Here is a 259-nt window from a genome sequence, read left to right as displayed (position 1 = left end):
TGTCACAGTGCACTGACAAACATTCATTAAGTCAAAATTTCATCTAAACATACATGTATCATGTATAAATATGCACTCTTATAAATCACTTATTGGAAGCAAGCCTTGCTACCAGCTGCTGGGCAAGCCGCAGGTACGTGAGGTCGATCTGGGCGGTGCAGCTGGTTCCCGAGGCTGTCGAACTGCTGCTTGGAAGAGGTGATGCTGCTGGACGCCTTCCTAGCCACCGGGTGAAGAAGGAATTCTGTGGAAAGACAAG

The 259-nt window shown here is 47.9% G+C and overlaps 1 protein-coding gene across 1 annotated transcript in view; it reads right to left on the bottom strand.

The window, feature by feature from the left end:
* LOC119591430 (nucleoporin NUP188 homolog) overlaps positions 1-259 on the bottom strand; it is a gene marked incomplete in the record, with an annotated part of 23,587 nt that overhangs the window by 472 nt on the left and 22,856 nt on the right. The window contains 1 exon segment of the mRNA XM_037940171.1: positions 1-244. Within this exon segment, the coding sequence (XP_037796099.1) occupies positions 86-244 (159 nt within the window).

Source organism: Penaeus monodon, chromosome 28, assembly GCF_015228065.2.
Source record: "Penaeus monodon isolate SGIC_2016 chromosome 28, NSTDA_Pmon_1, whole genome shotgun sequence".
Classification (NCBI taxonomy): domain Eukaryota; kingdom Metazoa; phylum Arthropoda; class Malacostraca; order Decapoda; family Penaeidae; genus Penaeus; species Penaeus monodon.
Note: the sequence above shows the minus strand (reverse complement) of the source record. Positions and strands in the feature narration are given on the sequence as shown.